Source organism: Branchiostoma floridae, chromosome 1 (assembly GCF_000003815.2).
Source record: "Branchiostoma floridae strain S238N-H82 chromosome 1, Bfl_VNyyK, whole genome shotgun sequence".
NCBI classification, from domain to species: Eukaryota; Metazoa; Chordata; class Leptocardii; order Amphioxiformes; family Branchiostomatidae; genus Branchiostoma; species Branchiostoma floridae.
This window is the reverse complement of record NC_049979.1, coordinates 5,451,572-5,472,209: the sequence shown is the minus strand read 5'-3', so window position 1 is coordinate 5,472,209 and position 20,638 is coordinate 5,451,572. Positions and strand designations below refer to the sequence as shown.

Here is a 20,638-nt window from a genome sequence, read left to right as displayed (position 1 = left end):
ATCCTTTATTAAGGTTATTCCGGGTTATTCCGGGTTATTCCGGGTTATTCCGCTAAATACCCGGACCCGTCAACGCTATCGCAAAATGAACCGTGCGATTTAACGACAACTCCTCAAATGTTACATGACCAGTGTTTTACTGCAAATCAAGAAACATTTTCCTTTCCTAGACTTTGCTAATGAGCGCTGCAATGTTTTCTGTACGAGTAGAGGTCATGGATAAACAGTATTCTTACAACGTTTATTTGAAGGGCTAAGAAGGGCTGAGAATTGTCGTAAAAACGCACGGTACATTGCGTTTATTTGAAGGGCTGAGAAGGGCTGAGAATTGTCGTAAAAACGCACGGTACATTTTGCGACCATAGCAGACCCATCCAAGGACGAACCATTAAACCGGGGACAAAGCCGGGCGCCTTCGGCGCCCCGGCAAAAATACACCATGGAAAATATTTTTGAACATGGCATAGTAGTCTCTTGAAGAAATTGGCCTAAGTAGGGGGGATGTTGGACTTGACTAGTCTCTGGAGTACAAATAAATAGTCCTAAATTTGCAAATTGCCACCACTAGCATGTTTTCAGTCTGCCAAGCGGTCTGATAGTGGAGTGGCATATCGGTATGGGTGGGTACAGGTACCAAACCATATTTTCTTATTGGACCGGTCCAGACAAAATGGACCTGAACAAATTCGGTGGACCGGATAAATTTTCTGTACCGGTACCCACCCATATCTTCTGGCCAATTTACTGAACATAAATGAATGTGGGCCATGGCTGTATATTAGCAGCCTTGCAAAGTTACAAATTTAAACTGGTGGTTAACACCAAAATTTTAAACTATTATACTAAATACAACAAGTGCTGTGCCCAACATATGTTGGGAAGCATATGTTGATAGTGTTTTCACTACGCTTTGTTTTTCTTCCAAATGACCCTATAAAGTTATACATCATTACAAAGCTTAAGGTCTCTACTTTTCAAAAATGTAGCATAGTGAAAACAGTACCCCTACTTTCCAAAGGGTCTAAAACTAGAATTGGGAAAATGTATAGTGAAAATTTGCCAGCACAAGGGCTAAGGGGGACAGTAACTGTAACAGTACAAAAAACATATCTTTCCCAAGTTAGTCTTAGGTCACATTTCCAAAAGGGGGCCCGGCCGAAGAATTAAAATGTATACCTATAAATATACACAAACCGTGTCCATGAATCTTATTTTGACATCTTTTATATAATTATTTTCACTCCAAAAAGCTGCCCGGCTGGGCCCCGGTTTGAAAATATGACCTAAGCCTTATTCTCTGAACAGGGAGAAAAAAAGCCAGTACAACCAATGATATTGGAATGCTGTGCATCTTTATGAAAACAAAAGTCAGCTCTGCTGATGCCATGTTTACACAGAACAATACCACAGTTGTTTTATGTAGCTAGTAGGTCTCCAAGTGATCACTTCTTCAGGAGTTCCAATCAGCTTCAGACCTGCTCATACATACTTTTAGTAAGCTACATTTTACCATGTTAGTGGGGTTACAGACCACTAATGTCTTGAGGACCTACTAGCTATTGAATATGTAAATTTTCAGGTGACATCCGTACATGTACATCCCATACTTGGAAAAAATTATGTGCCACACATTCAAGTTTTATCTAATTTTTCTACATTGTACCTACATGGTACCTCCTGTTGTGTTTCTGTACCTGGAAACACTATTTTTCCTATGTGCATTGATCACACCAATGTTGGATAACAAAAGTACAAAAAGTAACTTAGGTTTACACACAATATCAGACAAAATATCGTTAACACAACAACAATGCACAAGAAAGCTCTGTACATCAAAGTGCAATACATGTCTGAAAAGCTCTACATTCTTAGTGCTGTATCCACAATACAGATTAAATACAAGCATCACGGGTGAAAATAAATAAGTACTTTTTGGCATTTCAAATGTACAGCAAATCATGACCACAATTTGGCCTCAAAATCATCCTGAACAGTTCATCTATATTATGGTTCTTCTCCTAACAGTATACCTATGATCAAATAATCAGCCTTTTAAGACTTCTCCTGCACAATAGGCTCGAATCAAATGAGCACTTGGACAAAGGAATGAATTGAAATCTGTCATTTTAAATGACTGTCAATTTATATCTTGCGCCAACTCTACAGGGCTGATATGACATGCCTTCAGCAGTCTACTTACAATAATCCAAGCTAAGGAAATTGAATGTCACAAAAACTATGTACATCTAGATAAAATCGTTCCAACTTCAAGTATTACTGTGTATAAATTTATACCTGAAATGTGAGTCTTGCCTGCTAGGTCCCGTTTTGCATTTCATACTTCTCTTAGTGTTAAAACAAAAGAGCATTTTTTATTTATTTCATACTTAAGTGTTACTAGGACCTAGAAGACCAAGGCATCAGACAATGTTTCACACTGAATAGTGTTCCAGTACACGAGGAAAAGCATGCTTTTTTGGAGATAACTAATAATAATATAAAATTACATTGCAGTCATGTATTGATGTTGTCTTGTGGGCTTTTTCTTCACCTTGCAACGCAATTCTTTCTTCAACAGAACTTCCATAAATATTTCTAAATGTAAACCTACAGCATAAGACAATGTCCTTAAAAAATGCCTTCCAATGAAGACAGTTTGGTCCATGTCAAAGTTTTATAACGGTCTACATCTGCTGTAGATCACATCTCCATGTGCAAAAGAATGATACTGAATTATACAGAATGAACCTACAAACACAGCATTACACTGTTGGCATTAATTTATCCATGCAAACAATCAACACAGAATTTTTCACGATATAGCTATATACTTTCATGCCTATGTACAACTGTCTACTAACATCACACACAATGTAAATATTTACATGGTTCAGTTGTTTATGATAAACATTTGCAATCCTCAATCTCATAATGTTTGAATCTAAATTCACATTGATCGCCCTGTACACCAACCACATTACCATCGTTTGTGCACTGTCTACAAGTGCCACTTCCAAATTCTTAGCATGTCAAGAAACAGACCACGCCACTATTATTACAGTATCATTTCTCTGTAATAGACTCGTCCCTTTTAGCTGCCTAATCTTCACAACTCCCTCCTTGCTCTGCATCACTTTCAGTATAAAAATAGTTTGTTCCTCAAAAATATGTTTGTCTTATTGCCATGTTTTTTTTGACATGATAAATCATAACTCATTTTGATTACTTCTTACTGTTCTTAAAGTTCTCAGTCTAACGTTCTTCTGACTAGCCTACATAACACCTTGAAGGTACATGAGGTTAATTTAGCAATTACTTCTCAGCCATTACTTCTCCATACACAAAGATCAGATTATCCCTGCCATCATCTGGTTATATTCTCTGCTTGCAGATCGTCTTTTCATGAACGGACTGCAGTCTATTGAATACTTTCTTTACGTCAGATCATAGCCTATTAGATGAGTACTGGTGAGTCTTATCTACTGGTGCATCTAAAACTGGGAGATTTCAAAAGTTCAAAGTCCTTTGCAAAATACCTGATCTGTAGGACCTACAAGGAACATGAACCAATTACATGTGCAAAGGGACTCAAGCTTTTGGCATCCATGATGATGATACTGACCTGCTACAGGGAAACTTCCATGAGGAAATAGCATGCCAAGAGACACCACAACACTCAATAGACAATACTTTAACATTTTCACATCAGTGAAATCTTGTCCATGTACAGTATGCACAACTTGATGAGATCTATTGTGCCTGTCAGTAGATTTCAGGGTAGGACAAGTTTTCTAAAATTCACTTGTCCTATCAGGCAAGAACATAAAAGATTTACTTGCCCGAACAAACTTTTTACTTTTTTACTCAGACTATTGGACTTGTCTAACCCCAGATTTGCTTTAAGCCAGTCTCATATATTTCAGGTATCCTGGTGACACATTGCACAGCTTGTAATTTCAATTATGCTTTCATTGCTTTACATATAAAACTGCCCCCCCCCCCAAAAAAACTTTATAAGTTATCATTCAAGTTGTTTCATCTTTTAGGGCAGTCATGTATTGTTGATAGAAAAATCCCAGGACAATGAAGACCATGTCTTTCAATCAGCTACCTGAAGAATGATACTTTGTCTATGCCTTTGACCTGAAGAACAGTTGCCCTATGCGACATCCACTCTCATAGGAATGATCCCGCTGACTGTGAGGATCTTGCCGTGCTTGGACCTCAGGTGTCTCTTGTAGGTGTTCCTGGTCTTGAATCTGCGCGGACAGTCGCAGCAGGCGAACGGGGACTCGCCGGTGTGTCGGCGCAAATGTTCCTGCAAGAACAGACGACAGACTCACTTTGTGCTGTGATTCACTTTGCAATATATCCATACAATTGTGTAAAGTGTAAAAAGCACATTCTTATATGCATTAGTAGTCATGTTATCACTAGTAGTCATACATGACAATCTACAACTATTGCATGAACATACTGGAAATGCAGAGATGTGTGCAGTGGTTTTATGTTCACGGTTTTCACAGTGGCCACTTCACCGTGAACTTAAAACCACCGCAAACATTTTTCCATAATAGTTTTTTACTACAGTCTATTGCGCTACCACGAACTTAAAACCACTGCAAACACTCCATTTTCCCACTACCACAAAAGTAAATCCCCGCAAACTTAAATGCATTTACAGTATGTCATAACTCCTTTACAGTATGCTGCACCTCCATATCTTTGTATTTTGAAGTATGGGAAATCTTACCTTGAAGTGGCTGGGGTGGCGAAACTTGCGACCACAGTGTTCACAGGTGAAGCGACTCTGGTTGTTGTGCATCATCATGTGGTAATTCAAACTATGCAGCCGGGTAAACGTGGCCTTGCAAAGTTTACAACTGTAGGGCTTGATACCTGGAATAAAAGCGTATTTCATCACATTCATCAGCATCATTGCAACAATGTCCTGCTCCATTGTATTAATTCTATTACATTAGATAACATGTTTGATATGCCTACATTTGCTACTTATAGTAACCAAGTTTCAGAATAACAAAATTTTAATTTCTATGAAACAAGATTCGGCCAGTAGATGCGCATGTCTTAACGTACCCGCATGGTACGTTAACACATCTACTGGCCAAATAAAATCAGTAATAAAGAACTGTACAGAAAAACAAACACAAGACAGTTGCCTACTGAAATTGCCATCAGAAGGCTAAAAAATGTCTGGGCCATGTTCTACAGATGTCGGATGACCGTATCCCCAAAGTTGCTCTACATTGGGCCCCCAAGGGGAGGAGAAAATGGGGGCGTCCTAAAACTACATGGAGATGCACTGTGGCTAATTAAGTGGCCTTGGAGATCACCTGGGATGCTGCTCAGCCCCTTGCACAGAGCAGACCCCAGTGGAGGAAACTTATCACAGCCTTACGATGATGAAGAGGATAAGTAAAAAGTAAGTACCTGCGTGGCTCCTGAGGTGGCTGATGAGGGTGGCCGAGGCTGTATAATGCTTCCCGCAGATGTCACAAATGAAGGGCACATACACATCCTCCGGGCGGGGCAACTTCTTCCTCTTAAGTTGATTCAACAAGTCCAGAGCCTTTTGCTGTAGCATAGCAGAGGAGACAACAAATTCAAATGCTTCTTTCAATGTTCCTTCAGTAGGTTTTCCAAGATAGGGGAATACATATTGTTTTTGCTGGTATTTTTACTTTTTCTAATGCACAACAGCACTGTGTCTAAATCATAATTGAAGTCAAGTTGCATATTTTAATTTTAGGCACATGGTAAATGTAAAAAAAGTATACTCTACTGTAAAATGCACATGATTATCATTTATAAATCATATGTACACCATGTCCTACCCTCGTTTTCTTCTGCTCCGGATCCTCTCCTGCCTCCTGGTTATCTGCCAGCTTTGCCTTGGAGACGGGCATCTTCTTCACACCCTTCTTCAGCTGACCTCTGGCTCCCGGTTTCCGTGGCGACGGCTGCTTCCCCACCAGAGCGTCGCCCTCCAGGATGACTCCGTACAGATAAGGGTTCGGCTTAACATCTTCTTCCTCCTCCTCCTCCTCTGTATCAGACCCATCCTCCTCTTCCTCTTCCTGTTCACCTTCTCCATTCACTTCAGCGCTCTGCTGGACAGCAAGCTGAGACAGCAGCTTCAGGTTGGCATTGCCGTCCAACGTCGTCGGTGCCGTTGTGGTGGTGGTGGTCTGGTTCGACGCCGCCCCGGACGGGCTGGTGTAGTTGTGATCGTGGTGAGGCTGCAGCTTGCTGGACCGGGTGGTCATGCTCCCTCGGTTGGCCATGCTCTCCAGGATCTTAGCTGCCCGCTTGGATGGAGACTTGACAGGCGACCTGAAAAAGAACAAGAAACAGTCTTTTAGTCTTCAAGTACCAGAGTTACCAACCTAGGATCGAGGTGTTCAAAAATTCTATTTTCCCAGATCTATCGTAGAGTGGAATTTGTTATCACCAAATACAGTAGGGGCATCTTCTCTGGATAGCTTCAAAGAACGCTTGCAAATAAATGTGCAAAAGTTAGGTGTGACGGGTCCATCGGTGTAATACAACCAGCTCGCGTGCCTTCGAAGCTGGTGTGTTACGCCGAAGGGTGGTTATACTGGCTATATAGATACAGATACAGAAGCTGGTGTGTTACGCCGAAGGGCGGTTATACTGACTATATAGATACAGATACAGAAGCTGGTGTGCTATGCCGAAGGGCAGTTATACCGGCTATAAAGATACAGATACAGACCTCTTGGCAGGTCTCTCCTGAGAGTGAGGAGGGGTCTGTGGTTGTGAACTGCCTTGTTCGATGATGTTGGAGGTGGGGATCTCCCCATCGGTCAGAATGTTGTTGAATGTTTGTTTGCGGTTTCTCCTCAGGATGTTGGGAACATGTTTCTGTGGAGACTTTCCTTCTGCAGAAACGTTGGGATCGTCCTGTTTGATGAGGGGAGACAGGGGGATGAGCTGCCCCTTGGGAACCAGCAGGATTTCCTCCGAGTCCTGAGTTGTTTTGATCATGGTGAAGCTGGAGTGGTTCAGGAGCTGGGGGTCGGGCAGCGCCAGGTTGTCCACCACAGTCGTGACTGGGACCATGCATGTACTGTGCTCGACCTCCACTGTTCCTGCAAAATATCAGAACCCCTGAGTACATGCTACAATCATCTGCTATAGTGAGGCCTAGGAAAAATGGGGGGGGGGGAGATACTACCTACCTACTGACCCTATTTTTTTCAGGACTGAAATATGAAACACAACATTTTTTTCCTATGTCTGATGACAATGTTAACAGTAATGTTTGATCCACAATTCTATCCTCAAATCTTCCAGAAATTTGGTGCATTTAGACAGAAATGGACTCAACATTGACAATGTACATGTTTCTTGTTGTGCAGAGATAAACAATTTTACCATCAGTTGTGGTAGCTTCAGGCTTGATGATGTCAGCAGACTGTCGCCGGGCCAACGCTGTGCCTGATCTTGTTCTCTTAGCTGTGGGAACGTAACTCTCATCTGTCTCTGTGGATGACAAGGGATGTCAAAATAAACAATTTATAAGCAAGCTGCTTGTTCAAAAATATGGAAATATGTTAATTTATAAAGAGAATGAATCATTTATGTTTGAATCTTTTGATGTATCCAAAGAAAGTACAATAAAAAACTAGAAAGTTAATATTTGCAAGCAAATACAGAATGTTACCTTCACATGTTGTAGATATATGTGGAGAAGGAGACCTCAGCCAACCGTTCACACTTACGCCACATCTTCAGAAAAGACGCTGGAGCCGCATGTTCCCCGTTTAGGAACTTTATTCGAACCGACACACAACAAACATGTTTCGCCGTGTGGCTTCCTCAGTGTTATGGGCTCGAATGACCGAGAAACAAGAAAGCACCGAGAAGCAAGACGAGCCCTCTACAAAGACGCATGCTGGACTAAACCATCACCGCCAAGTCGAGCACAAGGAAGACACTGAGATACCACCGAGTGCGCCACGAAACTACCATCACTGCCCACTACACCAGCGAGAAAGGGAAGAAAGGGGACGTCATCCACAAGTTGTCCAAAGCCCACAAGATGCTGAGAAGCCAGAGCTGCACGCCAGAGCAAGATAAACAGCTGAGGGAAGACAACATCTCGGAAAAAGATGGATCAGTGCACCCCTTACTTCTTGTATATCGAATGTGTAAACAGACCTTTTTATGACATGTGTAACTGTTCTAGAACAATAGATAAAGTCATAGGTCATAGGTCACTTAAGGTCAGGGCAACCTGCCTCTAGGATCTAAGGTGCAAAATGTACCAGGGCAGAACGCACTGGAAAGGTATATAAGTGCAAACTTCACTGTACTTGTGTCATTTAGCCTCTAGCCACTGAAGAAGCTGTACATAGCGAAACTAGTTTGGCCGACAGGCTGAATAAAAGTTCAAAACTTGAACTATGCGGCTCCAGATGTCTTTCTGAGGGACGATTGCAGTGTGCAAGATGTCACGGTAGCTTGAGGGATGAATCTACTCTACTATATACCTTCACATGTTGTAGTCTAACACTGGCAACTGTTTTGTTCATTCTTATTTGAACACATTTCTAAATGTAGTGACCCGAGCCCCTCTAGATCTGACATTTGCTACATTATGTAACCGAACACCACATGGTGCCTGCTACTTTACCGGTTACCATGGTGACAGCCGTCTGGTCCAGGTCGTTAACCTTATTTGTGCGGAAAAGAAGAAGAAACAAAGCAAAAACAGACATGTTCCCTTCAGTGAAGGTAACATAAAAAAAAGATATTTCTTTGTAATCTTGAGAGCACAAAACATTATATAGGAGAAATAGGAGATCATCCGCATTACCAAGAGATGCATCATCAGCTTTTTTCTTCTTGTAGGTGGAACTTCCAACTGGATGAAAAGTCATCTTCTTCACTTTTTCTGGTTCTGCAATAAGAAAACCACTTGTTGATCAGTAATGTTACATTGAAACCAGAGTTCTACACAGCATCCATCCTTTGATGGAATTTTGCAGCTGGGGACAGACAAAAATTTCAGGCTGGCTAGAACACTGATTGAAACAAACATAACTTATGCAAGTATGGAATACAATATATTCAGTGAGCCAATTGTACATGTAACGACTGGGTAAGAAAGATCATCTTTCTATGCCTTACCACTAGCACACTCCTGCAACAGTTCACCAACATGACTCAGTAAATGCCTCTTGATCTGATTTCGCCCATCATTGGTGAAATATAGGGGCGCCGCCACCAAAAATCTTTACAGCTTAAAACCTTGGGTATCTTTTAAAATGGAAATGGCATCAAACATAGCTTGATTTTGTTGCCTTCCAGAAATTAGCATAAAGCGTTGTCAGCCTTTTAAAATTAACACTAAGTGTTGCACTAAGACTGCTCAAGAAAGATGTTTCAATGTCTTACCACTAGCACACTCCTGCAACAGTTCACCAACGTGACTCAGTAAATGCCTCTTGATCTGATCCCGCCCGTCGTTGGTGCCGGCGTCCTCGAACGCCGCCTGGCACCGCGACGGGATCAGCTGGCAGGAGTAGACGTGCCGCACGGTGTTGGTGCGACAGGACACCTCCTGGACAAACTGGGCAAAGCGCTTGACCAGCGAGAACTCGGACATCTTCCTGAGCTGGTCTAAGGTCACGCCCTCCGCCTCTCCCTTGTTCTGCCTTCTGCGGGCTGCTGCCTCTTTGATCTGAAGAAGTGCAAACAATGTAAGAAAGGAGTAGAAACAGAAAGAAACAAAATCCTGACTGCCGAGATTCGAACCCGCGCCGGCAGATCACAACCGAGACGCTAAATCGTTCGGCCAAAAGGCTTACAGCCATTTGGCATGATCAGTTTAGCAGTCGTTGAACCCCACTGTTACAATAACATTGACAACACGCCTTTTAACATCTTCAAAATTAATGCATCATGCAGGTACCTTCTTTTGCTGCTTTATGCACAACCTATTCTGTTCTGATCTACAAACCTTTACAGCAGTCTCAGTTCAATCTTTGTGGCCTAACTTCATTCACTTGAGACACATAATTCGGGCATGGCTCATTATCATTTCATGATTCTTAAATACTAAAAATCTACTACTAAAAACTTACAGAGGCTTTGGTCTTAGCTTCTCTCTCATGAGTCTTCCCCTTCGCTGGCTCCTGGTGTCCTGACTTCTGGGTCATGGCAGCGGCTGCTGAAGAGGAACTTGCTTGTTCTTTCACTACTTGACAAATGAGAAAAAAAATCAGCAGCAAAACAATGTCTAATATTTCTAAGAAATATTAGACATTGTTTTGCTGCAATCTTTTGAATTATACTCTTCTGTTAGAGTTAGATTGACAGATTTGTATTTTACAATCTTGAATGTTTGGCAATCAATATTGCCCTGCCTTTTTTAAAGAGCTTGTTATACTGTTCTTGTACAACAGGCATTTACAAATGTAGTTGCTTTTGGCTTGTTTTTGCACTTCATTCGTATTTCTATTTCAGCGCCACTACAACCACTGGCTCCACTGTTGCTGTGAACCTGGGGTGGATGCCCCAGTGGAGAGGTTTATCAAGGAGTAGGAAAGGAGTAGAAAAAGAAACGATGTCCTGCCTCCCATGATTCAAACCTGCACAGAACCTAAGCTGCCAGATCACAAACCCAGATGCTGAACCGTTACCCTAAAAGGCCTAAAGCCGTTTGGCATGGTCAGTTTAGCAGTCCTTGAACCCCTCTGTTATACAGCAATGTATATATATATATATATATATATGAAGATGTACTCTATGGTCTCAAATCATTGTCACAATTTTTTCAGCATCTATGGTGCTATACTCTACTCTATACTCTTCAGAATTTAATGTACAAAATACATTAATTTATGTTCATATTGACTCTTACTGTACATCATACTGTACATGTCGCATATAAAATTTGCAAGACTTTAATTTAATATCAATATCTTCTTCATAAAATAGATTTGTCTTCAGTTCATTCACTCTGAAGCAACTGAATTCATAACATACTTAGCACAAAAGGCGTCATTTTAAAGACGCGCGAACGACCAATCCACCGATTACCGCTGTCAACAAGAGGAATATTGTCATGCTCCCTTTCGCGCGAATTTTACGTCTGCTACAAAATATGCAACAATAAATTGCGACAATTCCGCTTCAAACCGAATTGTCACAAACAACTGAGCAGGTAAAGAATGTGAATTTACGTCTTACAACACCGTGTATCACTTTGGTTTGAGAAATGAATAAGATGACACTAATAATGTTCTTAAAGCCGAGATAAGCCCGCGCCATTTGGAAGCAAAGCAGGAAAACATGATTTTCAAAATGGCGGTTTCACCAACCTGACGGAGTCCAAAACCGAGAAGGAATCAAATCGTTTAGAAAAAAAATGACTAGTCATCCATTTGCAATAAAAGTCTGGCATGTCAGTAGGAAAACTGAATTTTGTACAATTCTGGGGGACAACCAGTTAGGTTCAAAGGGGGAATCGTCGCATTAGTGGACTTTTCCCGCTCACAACAAATCGGCCGGGGACCCAAAGCTAGCAGCCGACATGAAAACAAGTCAAGCCTATGGTAAACTCGGTTCAGTCGACATAACTAACATAATGAACATCCGGAAATTACAAGAAAGGGATGGTGTTCTTCTATAGTGGTATCCTTACCCGTGAAATCGGATTTTGGGGCCGTTTTTCGCGTCACAGACTGGTCTCGCTTGTGCGAAGACATCGCTTCTTGTTCGTCTGCTGCTGGCTGCAGACAACAAGCTTACCTCAATACCAGGCGTACCGTGTTGGCATCAGCATAATACAAGATCTTAGACTACGGAATTTGAGACTTCTTGAGCTGACACGCATTTTTTTGGTATGAAAAAATCAATATGTACATATATGTGAAGAAACAATTATTTTCAATGTTAATTATAGCATTCTCTAGGCCAATAAAAAGGTTAAATTATGAGAGTTGTAAGTGCATGCTGGGTAAAGTATGAACAGTACGCTGTATCTCATGGTAACCATAAGTAAAGAGGAAAGAGAGAAATAGATCCACCAATATTTTAAATCATCACCTTTTGATGTCTTCCTTAACTGTTAAGAACTGGTAAGGTGAGAATTCTTGGGATTTATGTCGACTCTTAAATACACCGACGGTGGCGGGAAAACACCCTTCCCATCGTGCATCAAGCATTGATGGTCACGTGACGAAATTAGGTCACCTAATGTATGCTAAGATGGAGGATGACCTCCGGTTTGTATTTAGAATTTCCCAGAAAACTCTTTAAATCATAGACACCCGTGTCATATCCGCACGGAAGGAGCTAGGGACTTTGGAGAATACACCCATGGTCAAGTCGGTAAGTTTTTGCCTTCGAATTGTGAGCCTCGCTGTCTCTAGTTTATGTCAAGTTTCTTGGGCGGACCAGTTATTATTTGTTGGTAGTCGTACGATGCTATACCAGCTGATCAGTGAAATTAATGTCAGCTGCGTTGCGTCTCCTTCACTTTCACCTTTCTTGTTTGAAAGTTGGATGCAAACTCCAGCAATCTGAAGCCAATGATCACAAACAAAGTGTTCAAATTTTGTTGTTGATGAATCTTCAAATTTTAACTTGAAAGTTCATCTGTGTTGATAGAAGTCTATGTTTAGTTGAACTGTATAATACCCAGCACAAAAATCTTTTCGAATTTTGTTGTTGTTGTTGAACAGTTGAGTAGAGTAGAGTAGAGTTGTTCTGGACATTATTTACAAAATTCCCTGTCTGATTTGAGTAGAGAAGGTAGGAGTGTTGTGTTGATTCGCTACCAGTAGTTTCATTGGTGAGAAAGTGGTGTCAAACAAGTCATCCAAAATTGTGATAACTTAGCCTGAGTAGAGTACCATCCTCGGTAGTGACCACTGTCTCAATACATATGCTTGCTAACCACGGAGCAAGCGAAGCATTGAGCCAGCCGTCACTACGGAGGATGGTACCCAGGCTAGTGATAACTATCTTCTTTTTTTTTTTGTGTAGATTATTTCAATTTGTGTAGAAAGAGCAAGACACTAGAGTCCTGACCATTACGCACACACAAGTTCAAGGACAGTATTCCTATGAATCCAAATAGACTTGGGCACAACTTTGAATAACATTAAAATGTCACCATATCTTGTTGAAGACAATGACGTCCTAGCCTGGATACCAGTCCCTAGCTCTATACTATAGCCCTTTCGCGGTAATGTATAATCGTTATGCCAGGGAAGGTCCAAGCCCCAGTCTCTATTTGCACTCAGAGGTAATGGCATCCAGTTTCTGAACAGGGCCCGCGTGCTGTGTTTGGCGGCGGGGCTAATCGGTTGCCGGCCCGAAGAGATTATCGAGTATAGCACGGCGGTCTGGATACCAGGCTAATGACGTCCGTGAGATTGCGTGGCGTAATTGGCAACGCTTTAGGCTTAGGTACAAGAGGTCCCAAGTTCGAAACTGATCTTGTGCCCTTGGGAAAGGCACGACTTTCCTCACTTCACTCAGGTGAAAAATGAGTATCTCGGCTAGGGCCGTCCCTCAGATAGGACGTTAAATGGAGGTCCCTTGTTCGGGGAGATTCACACCTCGAGCACGTTAAAGAGCCCACCTCACTTATCGAAAACACTAGGGGTCCTTCTCAGTGACTGACAGGGAGAGTGGATCAAACCTTACAGTCTGGTCTCCGGGTTGACATCTTGCAAGGGTGATAGTCACCTGTTATGTCAATCCTTCCACAAATGTGGTAAAACTGATTAAATAAAATAAATAAACTTCTGACCTATAAAAAAATGAAAAAGGCCGGCGTTGCCTCGCTCTGTATAGTGATAGAGTGGTCAAACTACCAGAATTAAGAAAAATGCTCTTCGAGTGTTCTTGTATAAGCCTTGAAATTATAGTACAAGTGTACCGAAGTGGAAAATAAACATTCAACTTTTTATATTCAATAATTTTCCCCACCAATAAAGATGGTGCAGAATCTGTAAATAGTCATTTGGGCAGTTTGGTATTCCTCTAATTTCCTTTTTTGACCAGAGAACATATATAAACATAATGATATCCATTACAGCTTGGTATTGTCAGCAAATATTTCTTCCTTATGAAGTTATGGTACGGCAAAATGCAATTCTTTAATAAACAAGGAAGAAATGTCGCTGCCAGCTATGAGTCACCACAGATTTCTGTGTTGATAACCTTGGAATAGGTCTAGGTACTGTAAATGCAGAAATTTTCACGGTGGTCTTATGTTCGCGGTTTTTGCGTTACAAATTCACCACAAACTTAAAACCACCGCAAACATTTTTCCATGGTAGTAAAAGACTAGAGTGCATGGTGCTACCGCAAACTTAAAACCACTGTGAACAGTCCTTTTTCCTGCTACTGCGAAATTAAAACTCTGCGAAAATAAATGCATTTACAGTAATTTGTTTTGGTTGTGTTAATTTTTGCTAATACGTCTAACCCTTCAGAGTCATTCAGTGATTGAATCTTCCATCTTTTCCCATAGGATTTCAGCATCGGCACAATGCAGAAGTGATGACATCATCGGGCATTTCTGGACATTTAAAGAAGCAAGGCCTCGTGGACGGCAAGTCTGTCATATGACCTAATGATAAAAACTGTTGAACAAATGGGCCTTAAATGGCATGCCGTGCCTTCCAATATCTGATGCATTACTAGGAAACAATACCTGACTCCAGCTGTTGACCTGTGACAAACTAGACACACTCAACCCAACTGCTACCAGTATTATTTGAGCCTGATCAAAAACGTCCATCACAAGTGGTCATTATACAGTGTACGAGGTACAATCAATAGTCCACGCTGTTACAAACATGGGCTCTGTCTGGAAGAGGCTTCAGCGCGTCAACAAGAAAGCGGCCAAATTCCAGTTCATCGCCTCGTATCAGGAACTGACGGTGGAATGCACTAAGAAGTGGTAGGTGGTGCAAGTTATTTTTAGAGATAGATGAAGGCCATGGGCGTACGCCTGACTACGATTGGTTCATATTGTTTTGTGTTCTAGAGTCAGGTCTGGGACTGAGTGCTGTGTTATAGTCCAGAAGAGGTTCTTATGTTACAATACAAGGACATACAAAAATGTATCGATATTGGATATCATAGCAGATGCCTTTGTGACTTGTTGTGTCAGCTTAAACTGTGGCCACAGCTACAGCTACATCATGAGAAGAATATGCCGACTCAGCTCAAAATTGCATGTTGCATGCTTCGTAAATGTATGTAATAACTACTAATGGTTGTCATAATGGCAGTTTTACCACCTATACAGCCGTTCCTTGTTTCTCAAGCTTGTCTCTCCTGTTCAACATCCACCTGATCTCAAGTCAGCTACTGAAAAAGGGACCCCAAGAAAGGTTGATCAAAACCATTTGTCCCAGTCAGCTGATTGTACTGGAGGCCAGCAAAGATGCCCTACCCTTGACCCTGTTGTCAGCTTCAATGGTAGATGGAATCAGTTACCACACGGCAATGATTTTAGGGCCATTTTCACCCAAGGCAATTGGATTACACATATTGGACCTAGTGAGAAAATCAATGATGATTTGATAACCACTGAAAGGACAGGAAGGGAATGTTTATTTATTTATTTATTGGTTTGGCTGTTCAGGACACACAGCCAGGGCTCCCCAACTAGCCTATGGCTATTACAAAGGGCTAACCCTGCTGACAAAACTGAGACAATACATGTGGATTTGAACAGGATACTTATCAATAACAGTTTTCTAAGTTCGTAAAGGATAGAGGTGAAATACAAAAGTACATTTATACAGTATATACAAGGTGTAGGATGACATACATATCATCTATAATGGAATATATAACGTCACTTATCAACAACAATATTTACAATGAGAGGTCAGGGTCTGTATATACACGTGTATGGCTATGCGAAGGGAATGTACAATAACAAATAGTTTATATTGATGACAATATTACTAGACTAAGTATAAATTAAATAGGCTTTTTTTTTCCTTTTGGCAGTATGGTTTGCTCCCTGTCTCTATGTCTGACTAAAAGAAGAAAATTTCGCATAACAATCTGGAAATTTTGCTGAATACTACAAGTATTAGTAAATGGTGCAGTTTGCTTCCTCTTGAAAGGGAAGTGGAAGTAAACAGCTGTGAAATGGTTTCACATCATATCAAACACTCTCTCATTGTCCGGAAACTGATAAACATGTGTGTGCTGACTCAACTATAGGATATCGATTTTGCAGCTACATACATATTATTAAGCAGTAAAACGCTTTCTTCCTCATGCAAATTTTGCAATGTATACTCATATGACATAGAGTGGAAAAATTGACAAAATTGTCCAGCTCAATATTGAAGATATTCAGCGACAGCACCAAAAATGTACTACAATCATGTGAGTCAGTTGAAATATTGGACATGTAAGAGGCATGGCAGGCATGTGTCCAGGGCATGACTTGGTAGATTTTACTTTGGCTTCCCCTGGTGGCTGGAATCTCTTTGGCATGTTTCAATATATACATGCACAACTGTACATCATGTGTTTTCAAGTGCAAGCAGGTTAATCCTTCCCCTACTGCCTAAAGGATGTCGGATTGTTCACCCCTTTACCACATGGCAGATGGCTATAGCTAATCACCCTGGTCAACTTGGCCCAATGCCCTAAACCTTGGACTCCATTGCAGTCTTCGGAACGGGGCTGGGTTTTTTTGGGGGAAGTGGGCATTGGTCCGCGATTTTCAACGTTGGCTATGTTCTCTTGTGCCGGGAAAGGGAGGTTGCCGATGAAGGGAGTTTGCTGTGGAAGGTAGTTTGCCGTGATAGGGAGTCTTTGCCCTGTCCGAATGGCCAACGTTGAAAATCGAGGCCCGCGGATCCGAAGCCTGCAAGGAGTTTACCTAAACCTAACGTATGTAACTCTCACAGAGTTGACCAGGGTGTCAGGCAGAGTTCCATGGGCCAAGTTGGTGAAGGGCAGAATGGTCCTTATCCTCTGCCCAAGTCCATCACCAATACAAATGCAGTACTAAAACAAAAGGCTACCTCAGGAGGAGGTAAATAGAGGTGAGAATCACAAGATCACCGATGATTTCGAAATTGGGTATTATTGTTGGTTACTGTTTTGCAACAAAGGCAATTAAGTTTTGAAAAGAAGCAAATTGATCTATTGAATCCTTTGGACCCCAAGTGGTGTGAGCATACAAAAGTGAAAGTGCTGTATGTTAGCATGCATGTTTTGCTGGTTGTGTTGACCTTTCCTTTTTTATTTCTACAAAGGCAACCAAACAAGCTGTGTGTACTGTGGACAAGAAGGATACGGAAGAATTACAGCAAGGTATGCTTGTGGATTACTAGTACAATGTTTAGGTAGGCTGTACAACACAGCAATCCTATTGCCACTGTCTATTAAACATATTTTAGTTAGACAATGTTTATGTTATTGCTGCATTTAGTTATGTATGTGTTGCATGTACGTTTTGAGGTATGACCACAAAAGGTTTTGCCTTGCCAGGCATATTGTATCAGCAAGGAGGTTTAACATTGCATTGGTATCAGTGACAACATTCAAAGAAAATTGAATGTTACTTAAGTTAGTATTATGTATTTTTTTTTTCAAATCAAGTTCGTAGGACCTGATGACCATAATGGTGATGAAGAGTGACCCATAGTGATAACTGTAGCAGCATCTCTTGTCCCTAAGTCAGAAACATGATTAAGCTTAGGCAAGCATTACTTCACCGTCTCAATAGGCGAGGCAGGGGTTACGAAGGCGGCTCGAGAGATTGCCTTCCCTATTCTGAGAAAAAAGAAAAGAATGTCAGAGTGTTAACCACTTGTTATTCCTGATGTTATTCCATGTCACACATGTCCTGATGTTATTCCATGTCACACATGTCCTGATGTTATTCCATGTCACACATGTCCTGATGTTATTCCATGTCACACATGTCACGTGTGTGTTAAATATTGTTCCTCCAGCTGCACACATGGCAGCCAGGCATCAAGAACCCGTACAGGGGGGCGGTGGTGTGGCCGGTACCAGAGAATGTGGAGATCACAGTCACACTCTTTCAGGTGGGTCTTGACTTTGACTCTTTTCCTCATACGTTTATGAAACCCACAGTCCCTTGGCCTAACTTGGGGCAATTACTGTCATATTGAGGTCACTTGAGTGGTGCCAAATGGCAGCTCGCTCCAGACCTTCGCGATTCAGCCCCCCCACCGGGTGACAGTCGGTCCCCTCAGTGCTGTACAACAGCATCCTGGCAGATGAAAATTTGTCAGCCCAGCTGCTAAGCTGAGGTCAGGGTAAAACATAGGGAAAAATGGTTAGAAATCCTTTTCCTCATATCTCCTTGGGGCTCAAAGGGCCAAAAGTAGTCTGTTTGACACAAACTCTGCTGGCCTGTGCTGTTGGGCGGGCTGCTATAAGCGAGATTTAATCAGGCTAGGCCAATAGTATGTAGCATCTTGTTGATTTTACCAGGCATTACAGGCAAGTTTTTTTTGAGTGAATATTTCACTATCTTGGCAAAACCTTTCTTATTACTGTTGAAAGCAGTTTGGTGGCAAAAATACTTACTATTCTGATATCACTTCAATGGATACTACTGGGATAACATTAACAATGGTTTTGTTCACTTGTTCACTTTTTTTTGTTGTCCTTTTTTCTTAGAACTTTTGCATTTATTTCCTTGCAGGATCCCAATAACCCAGAGTGGGATGACAAGGAATGGACATTCGTAATAGAGGATGTGAGTATGATTCATCAAAATGTTTCCTTGCTTTGTAGCTTGATAATTTGGAGAACCTGCAAGTAAGTGTACATAGTAGTGCTATTTTTACACATAAAGGGGGACATAGAGAATGGCAGGCCCAGGGTTCGACAAGTTTTCTAAAATTCACTTGTCCTATTGGGCAATCACATGAAAAATTTACTTGCCTGAACCAATTTTTCACTTGCCCAAAATTTAAATGTCACTTTAATATGTATTTTCACTTCCAGCAATGGAATTATTATTATTGCCTCTATTTTTCTATGTTGACTATTGCTTGATGTTATGATGGTAAAAAGTAACTCGTGGACTTGAGGTCACGTAAACACATGCTACAGGTAGCAAAGTAACATAGTGATAATGCAGAGCTGTTCTTAGCTTTGCTAAATATTATTATTATTATACCCAACTGTAGACAACACGGTCATTAAATAATACCAGAATCTGTATTTATTAATGTTCAAAGGAGTCCAAGACTGGGAAACGGAGAAAGTTAGCCACAGCCAACATCAACATGAGGGAATATGCTAGTGCAATCCCAACTCAACAGGAGCTCAAGCTCAAGCTGCGACCACTCACCAAGAAAGTGGTGTCTGCTACCTTACACTTCACCCTGTCATGTGTCTTCCTCAGAGAGGGAAAGGCCACGTAAGTGTTCAGAGACTCAGTCTAATACTGCAGGTTTTCACACTAATCCTGTACTATAGTTAAGTCTATATTTTAGTAAGAGCTTTGTGAATAGAAGGTTGGAAAGGTCAAATCCGTTGATGAACATGGAAGATAAATGGCTTCATCCATTCTTTTGTATGATTGTTCTGAAGATTGGTATTCTTATGGAAGAGAAGACTTGACTTGCTGCAAAGTTTTAAACATCTAAAAAGTTACTGTTGGTTTATTTGACAATATGTTTTCAAGTGCCTTTATGTGGTCATTCTTGCATTTGGCAGTTCTTGTCAAAACCAGTTTGCTAGCACATTTCTTGCCAACCAAAAGTTGAACATGAAGGCCATAAAGGAGGTGTCCATTATATTGCTGTGATACTGAGTTTTTATCTTTTGAACTTAAATATCTTTTCAATTGCAGAATGGTGAGTAGAGTCAATTCCAAGTCACCGAGATGGTTTTGAAATAATATTTGTAATAAGTTTGAACTATTTTGAGTAAAAGAACATTTCAGTCACTAAAGTTCGAAATTGTTCAAACATTTCAAAATGAAAGTTTAAACATGTTTGAACCTTTTTATATTTGTTGGAACATTTGGGAAAGTAATGATATCATTATCTCTTTATTTAGAACAATTTTCAAACATCTATGTGTTTTTGTTATTGTTCCAACATGTTCCAACATTTTGTGTCATTTTTTCCCTCCATAAAAACTTTTATTGACCCCATAAACAAAGCTGCTAAGCTTGGTCCTTTGTTTGGCTCTTGTATTTTTAGATTTTCTTTAGTATAAACTGGTGAGTCTTTTGTGAGAAGGTGGCAGACAGACATAATTTCCTGCACTTGGCAGGGATGTGTGAATTGCCCTCTTCCCAGCCCACTGACCCAGTTTTATCATATTGTTTCCATGTTCGAACATGTGATCACAAATGATGCATCTATGTTGGAACAGTTTAGAAACTAACAGAAATAATGTATTTGATGTTAGAAATGTTTGTAACATGTTTGAATACTATAGAAACATTTAGAACGTCACATAGATGTTGTAAATAGTTCTAAACAGTTACTTATCACAGTTAGATTGTTACAAAGATTTCCAAATTGTTAGAACAAAAGGCAAGAAACACCCTCTCGGTAATATGGAATCGACTCTAGTAGTAAATATTCATGTGTCT

General features: G+C 40.9%; 2 protein-coding genes across 17 annotated transcripts in view; one reads left to right on the top strand and one right to left on the bottom strand.

Annotated features, from left to right (window-relative positions):
* Positions 1-2,119: 2,119 nt before the first annotated feature.
* On the bottom strand, positions 2,120-12,248 carry LOC118420192 (transcriptional regulator CRZ1-like). 6 transcript variants are annotated; one of them, XM_035826909.1, is made up of 11 exons: positions 12,100-12,248; positions 11,696-11,818; positions 10,134-10,249; positions 9,445-9,730; positions 8,864-8,947; positions 7,420-7,527; positions 6,758-7,133; positions 5,856-6,354; positions 5,452-5,596; positions 4,754-4,899; positions 2,120-4,318 (listed from the first exon to the last, which is right to left on the bottom strand). In XM_035826909.1, the coding sequence occupies exons 2-11, from the start codon at positions 11,757-11,759 to the stop codon at positions 4,160-4,162; spliced, it is 1,983 nt and encodes a 660-aa protein (XP_035682802.1). In that variant the 5' UTR covers positions 11,760-11,818; positions 12,100-12,248; the 3' UTR covers positions 2,120-4,159. The 6 variants fall into 6 exon arrangements, with proteins under 6 accessions (XP_035682802.1, XP_035682823.1, XP_035682817.1 ...); XM_035826930.1 differs by having other exon boundaries at positions 10,134-10,246; XM_035826924.1 differs by having other exon boundaries at positions 11,696-11,783; positions 12,100-12,231.
* The window catches only part of LOC118420113 (EH domain-binding protein 1-like), a 51,276-nt gene continuing 42,853 nt past the window's right edge, over positions 12,216-20,638 (top strand). For all 11 annotated transcript variants that reach the window (XM_035826899.1, XM_035826884.1, XM_035826862.1 and 8 more), the window contains exons 1-6: positions 12,216-12,384; positions 14,540-14,971; positions 17,304-17,361; positions 18,006-18,101; positions 18,728-18,781; positions 19,269-19,450. In XM_035826899.1, the coding sequence (XP_035682792.1) occupies positions 14,868-14,971; positions 17,304-17,361; positions 18,006-18,101; positions 18,728-18,781; positions 19,269-19,450 (494 nt within the window). In that variant the 5' untranslated portion in view covers positions 12,216-12,384; positions 14,540-14,867. The remainder of the gene's footprint in view (positions 12,385-14,539; positions 14,972-17,303; positions 17,362-18,005; positions 18,102-18,727; positions 18,782-19,268; positions 19,451-20,638) is intronic.

Coding starts and splice junctions, on each gene's coding strand:
- LOC118420192 (XM_035826909.1), bottom strand. CDS start 11,759: ATGTCTTCGCACAAGCGAGACCAGTCTGTGACGCGAAAAACGGCCCCA. Junction 9,731..10,133: donor AAGCTAAGACCAAAGCCTCT/GTAAGTTTTTAG, acceptor GCACTTCTTCAG/ATCAAAGAGGCAGCAGCCCG. Junction 7,134..7,419: donor TGAAGCTACCACAACTGATG/GTAAAATTGTTT, acceptor GATATTTTGCAG/GAACAGTGGAGGTCGAGCAC.